This window comes from Heliangelus exortis, chromosome 3, assembly GCF_036169615.1.
Source record: "Heliangelus exortis chromosome 3, bHelExo1.hap1, whole genome shotgun sequence".
Classification (NCBI taxonomy): domain Eukaryota; kingdom Metazoa; phylum Chordata; class Aves; order Apodiformes; family Trochilidae; genus Heliangelus; species Heliangelus exortis.
The window spans coordinates 29,631,858-29,637,857 of record NC_092424.1 but is presented as its reverse complement, the minus strand read 5'-3'; the positions used below and the strand labels follow the sequence as shown (position 1 = coordinate 29,637,857).

The 6,000-nt window shown below is 36.3% G+C and overlaps 1 protein-coding gene across 24 annotated transcripts in view; it reads right to left on the bottom strand.

Annotated features, from left to right (window-relative positions):
* Positions 1–291: 291 nt before the first annotated feature.
* Positions 292–6,000, bottom strand: part of NRXN1 (neurexin 1) — a 705,459-nt gene continuing 699,750 nt past the window's right edge. For 22 of the 24 annotated variants that reach the window (XM_071739789.1, XM_071739790.1, XM_071739797.1 and 19 more), the window contains one exon: positions 2,736–3,775. In XM_071739789.1, coding sequence (XP_071595890.1) covers positions 3,468–3,775 — 308 coding nt within the window. In that variant the 3' untranslated portion in view covers positions 2,736–3,467. Of the gene's footprint in view, positions 3,776–6,000 lie in introns of all 24 variants that reach the window. The other 2 variants (XM_071739794.1, XM_071739807.1) reach the window with 1 other exon arrangement.

The window sequence follows — 6,000 nt, the reverse complement described above, 5'->3', positions numbered from 1 at the left end:
TTTGCTTGAAGTTACCCATGAATTTAAATGCCATGCTAATTAAGAGAACACATATAATGGATTAGCTCTGGCTGATTTTTTCTACTTATTATTTTCTAATTATTACTTTTCTAACTGTGCTAGTTGAACACAAGACTTCCAGAAGATTTTAACTCCAGTGTACAAAAAGCTCTGAGGTCACATTTCCTGACATGAATGTCTGCAACTTCATACCAGTTTTCCAGGTTTTTTCACTGCTTCAAGATGAACAGGTACTCCAGTTCTAAGAGCAAGAGAAGAAACAAGCCAGCATTTGTATTAAGAAACATTTTTATTAACAAAACAGTAAATTCCACTTGCTTAGCATTTCCAATAATGAATAAATTGGCCTTGCAACAAATAAAAAAATTGTAAATATCTATCACAGAAAGCACTATAAGGTTAGGGGCATTGGGCCTCCCTTCAATGTCTTAGGGTTGAAAATTTCACACGTTATTTAGTGTTTTGTTAAAAAAGGCAACACAATACAGTCATAGAAATGAAGCCATCTCAGTCAAACAAATTAGGTTATTATAGAGAAAGGATCCAATTTTATGTTAGGTAGTTGGTTTATGTCTGTTTGGTTGGTTGTTGTTGCTGCTGTTTTTAAACAAAAAGGAATTTGAAATCTACTTGCTGGCACTTCTGATACATCCATATTTGTTTTTTGCTAAATTATGAAATTAAAGAGGAAAAAGGAGAACCTTCAGAAATAGTGTTAAAATTGTGTTTGCTTATTATAGTAGTAGCAGATTTTTTCCTTGATGTATGGATTTAGTTAAAGATTAATCTACCAAACTGCCTGTAAGCTGACCTGACCGTGCTCTTTCATTATTGTGATCAATATCAAGCAGAAAAGACCATTTCAGCTTGACCAAACCATATTCCATCATGCCCCGTCTCCTGTCACCAGATTATTCTTGTTCTGCATATCTTTAAGTACTGAAATCTGAACACCACCTCGCTTTCAACTTCTTTCCCCCCCTCCAGCTGAAGTCTCTTGCTTCCAGCAGTGACCTCCAGTGTACCTGACCCTGCCATTCCCTGAGTACAGCTGTCTTGGAAAGGTGGGAGACGCTATGAGTGCCACAGGTGAAACACAGCCTGAAGAGATCAGATGGATTTTGTGAACTCGTTCTCATTTTTGTGCAAATGCTAATGAGAATAATAAAATGGTTTACAAATGCAACATGATACACCTCCTTGTTGCTGGCAGCCTTCAAGAGAGGTGTTTTCATGTCAGCTACATGTATTTTTAAAATGCTCTGACTCCCAGACAGATAGCTGTACCGCTTTCCAGCCTTTTTCATCAGCTACAGTGAATAACACACAACAAAATGTTTTGTGCCTGCTGCTTAAAGCTAATTTTAAATTCCTCCCTCCTGCCTGTAAAGTGTGAACATCTATATCCCTCTCAGGAGGCCTTCCAATGATTTGGTTGATTTCTATTGAACTACCCTCTTTCTGCCTCTTTCTGTCTAATGTATTCCCTTTGAATTCCCGTGTAAATAAAATGTTAGACTATGATTTATTGCTGTGAACCTAATGAAATAATACTTGAAGAAAAAAAAATTAACATGTAAATAACAGCTTTATATTTAATATGTTTAACTAAAATGCATTAATGGTTTGTATGTGTAAGAAAAGCTATGTGTTACTTTAAAACATGATTAACTTATATTTGTCAGATTATGATGTCTTGCAATGCTATACAATAAACTTAGCTAAAAATACTTTGTAATATGTCAAAATGTCCACCATTGAAAAACGCTATCGTGCACCTCAAGATTATTTCCTTTTTGGAGAAAGGGGTAAATTCTGCAGTAGAATCAGCCTGGATAATTAAAATTAGAGTAGCTGTTGTTTATATAACTGAATGCCAGAAAAACGCTATATGATACTTCCTAAGATTCTCAAGAAACTCATCATTCTCATAATTCTTAAGAACAAGGTTCCTCTAAGGCAAACCATGCTCTCCAATAGTGAAGCTCTGACTGGAAGCCAAAGGCCAGTTTAAGTCACTAAATATTTAACTAATTAATGAAGGTATATTTCTAGGAAAATTGGCCATTCTGATCAACTTCATTGATGCATATCAGGAGCAAGAGATGGGGATAGGAGGGAGAAGACAAATTACATTGGAGATATATTTTTGCTTTCTACCCCACTTCTTTCAAACTACTAAAACTTAATTGCAACAGAATAGAGGCTGTACAAGTAAGAAAAAAATTAGCTGACTCTTATATACATTCATACACATCCCCCCTAATATAACCACTGCATTGTAAAGTAAAAAAAAAAAAAAAGTAAACTAAAAAAAAAAAAAAAGGAAAAAGAGAAGCAAAAAAAAAGAAAGGAGAGAAAGAAAGAGTGAAGGAAAGGGAGAAAGGGAGTGAGAAAGAAAGGAAAAAGAAAGAGAGAAAGAAAAAAAAATAAAAGGGGAAGAAGTCTGGTACAATTTGTAATGGCTGCAAAAAAACTGAAGTATGTCTGTTGCTCCAGATGTCATAAAACTCTCTATACCTAGCAACACTTATAACATTGAGTTTACCAAAAATGGCTGAAGAGCAGATATAGTTTGCATTTTCTATACAACAGGCTATAAAACATCACTTATCACAGTCCAGAAAGCACATATAGATGTGTTTTTATATAAACATATGTAATAACATATTAAGCGTGCATGAGAATTTCCCAATGATTGCATCTATGCCCTCTTGTTTATTTTTTTTTCTCTTTTTTTTTTTTTTTTTTTTTTTTTTTTGGAAATGTGCCTTATATTCCAGATTTTTTTTGTTTTGAAAATAAGGCCTCCACATTATTTTCCTCACAACCAGAAAGGGGCTTTTTGAAAGTATTTCTACATAAGTCTTCAGAAAAGCCAGCACTTTGATTCAAATGCAAGTTTCCAATCACTGCTTCACTGCACCAGATGGCAAACTCTTTATGTTTGCTCGTTGAGTCACCATATATATATGACAGTCTTCTCTGACAATAAGACTAACTTACTTCTCAAGAAAGCGCTAGCACTTTGGCTAAATCCAGAATCATAGGTAGCTTCTTTTTTTTTTTTTTTTTTTTATTTTTCCTGTTTTGTTTTTTTAATTTGTTTTGTTTCATATTGTGCCTCGATGTTGTAGTAATACTCCTTGCTTTATGAATGCGTGGTGTCATCATTGTCTTTCAGAAATGTTCCAGCAACATAAAGACAGGCAGAGTAAATGAAAACACTGTGGATGTTAGGGAATTTATCAGCTCCTGTTTCTGAAAAACAAGAGCATGAAATGCTTGTTTTTAAAAACAGTCTTTCCTTTCTGATTGCATTCCCTGTCTTTTTTTGTTTGTTTGTTTTTGAATGTGCTTCATAAAAAGTAAAGTAAATAAGTTTGTATTATGTCTCAGATAAAATGAAGACTATTTCTATACAAGCGTTCTTTTAGATGTTGAGATCAGACATAGTACTCCTTATCCTTATTTTTCTTGTTTTTGTTGGAACTTTTAGCGCTGTTGGGCTGTTTTTCCTTGATCACAGCCCCATTGGATTGTGCTGAGTTACTGATGTAGTTTCGACTCTCATCTACGTGATAGGATCCTTCGTCTCGATTCCTGTACTTGTACATGGCATACAGAAGGATGAGGATACACAGAGCTGCTGCTGCCACGATCCCAACTACCATGCCTGTTGTGCTGCTGGATTCACGAATCACCTCGGATGAGCCAGGATATTCCCTTCCTCCTCCTGCCCTGGTAGGATTTGCTGTAGGTACATAACAAAATAAGGGAGAGGTTATTATTGAGTTTGGACATTGAGGAGTTAGTAGTAATCTACCTGCTACAAACATGCATCTTTCTGATTGCACTCACTGGGTCAGGACTGCCTAACAATGTACTCCACCAGTCCAAAACCATTTAGGTTTGCAGCCTGTTCCAAACAAAACAGGCTTTTAAACAGGGAAAAGGACAGCAAGAAAAATCTCACTTTATCTTTCGGAAGTATAATTTCTCCAAATGCTGTTACTAAGGTCAAGATGCATAATAATCTAGAATAAGAGGCATGCCACAATTTAAATTGACAGAATACAAACATCTGGGAGGTAAGGATCTCCCACTCCCTCCCTTTCTCCCACTTTGTAAATAACAAAAAGTGACTCTATACTAAAATAAGTATTATTGAGAAGAGAGTGATGATAAGAAAGATTACCAAACAGAATGCAGGGGGGAATACCAAAAGTGCCCCTAATTATAAATGGTAGAAGGCAATAAATAGGGTACAAATAAGGTACCCGCAGTTCTCCTTTAGAATAACCCCTGAAAGCTTCTCAGTTTATGCCTTCTTTCTATTATTTTCTGTTTCTTTTCCTTCCAAGGTTTACTTTTCTTAATTTTAGACCGCTATTTAAAAACTACCTTCTCTTTTTTAAGAGTCCTCCTTGAGCTTGTCTACACTGTGGAGCACGTTTTCACTCAATTTTTCCCTTTCCCTCTTTTCATCATCGAAACCAATACCAGGCATTCCTTCAAGCAATGCTTTAGGCCCAGAAAAAAACCTCTCAGATTGCACTGAGAAAGTGCTCAGCCTTCTAAGAACCTACCTCTCAGGCCTGACTCTGGTCTTTTCATTATGAACTCAACTGACCTATGTCTTCAGACTCTAAAATGTTCTTGATAGGTACTATTGTGTTGTCTGGCACATTTTATCCTCTTGCACAGTCATGTGGAATGAAAGCCTAATTCCAGGAGAAATTTCTAGGTTAAATGCTCACAGCACACACTATGCTTATACATTTCCCTTGATCTCCTCTCTTTATTGCAATTTCAGAAGGAGAGGTGGCAGATCCTTGCACAGAGTAACTTGAAGTGGCAATAGCTGATGGATCTCCTGTAATTTAGCAAGCGTCGTGGACAAAAATTAAGTGACCTGGGTCTATGCAGTATTCCTCAGATTATACTGGAATTTCCAAAATCCTGAGCAGATGTGCACCCTCAGCACTCCCAACATGAAAAGAGCAGTGAGTGAACAAGGGTTTCCCACCAAGCACTGCAGAACACACTCATTAAGCATTCAGGCTGGCATATAGAAACCATACCTTAAATCATTATGCATGACTAAAAATGCAGTCAGTAAAGTATCGATGTTAACTGAGAGTATATTAAACACTAGTTTTAAAATATACTAACAATGATAGCTTTATGGGTGCTTACCTCCAAATACATTGTATTGAAGTGTGTTAGAAAAGAGTGTTGATCGAGGTGCATGGAAAGCAATGTCCCATTGTCACTTTGGACAACCAGAATTAAAAGCAGCCACCAGCTACAGACATCTACAATTGGCCCATGAATAATAAAACAAAGCAAAACAGCCACAACCCCCCAAATGAACTACGTTCCCTCCCCAGCTTGGTATTACTCATCATTTATTTATTGGTGATTTGTGTTCTTACTTTTGAAACACTACTTCCTGGCAGTTATCCCACATAGGCTTAAAGGTGGCATTTTATTTGACAGAAAGAACAGAAGCACCGCAGTAAGACTCCAGAAAACTGTCATTTGTGTCAAATAGTATTTTAAGGTCTTTTTCTTTTTCCCTTTTGAAAGTTCTTAGTTGTTATGAGTTGGTACAATTGGTATTTTCTACGACTACACAGGAGATCTTGAAGTTCTGCTTCAGAAAGCTCCAAGATTTTTTTCTCATTTCAGGGTACACGCCACCCTACTAAGAAATGCAGCCTGTCTGAAGTAGTCAGTGACTGGTTTAGATCCTGTTTCTTCTTTGTAGCTATTGTAGAAAATTGAAATTCTTTTACACATAGGGCGTTATTTATTGTTTAACAAGAGACAATGCATTGTTGCAGAATAAAGACTCCTGGGCATTTCCACAGTGAATGAAAATGAGATTAAGTCTTATCTTAGTGTATGTGATTTCAGGAAATTAACTTCTGTCTGAGAAATAAGAGAAGCAACAGAATAAACTCTGACAATGCC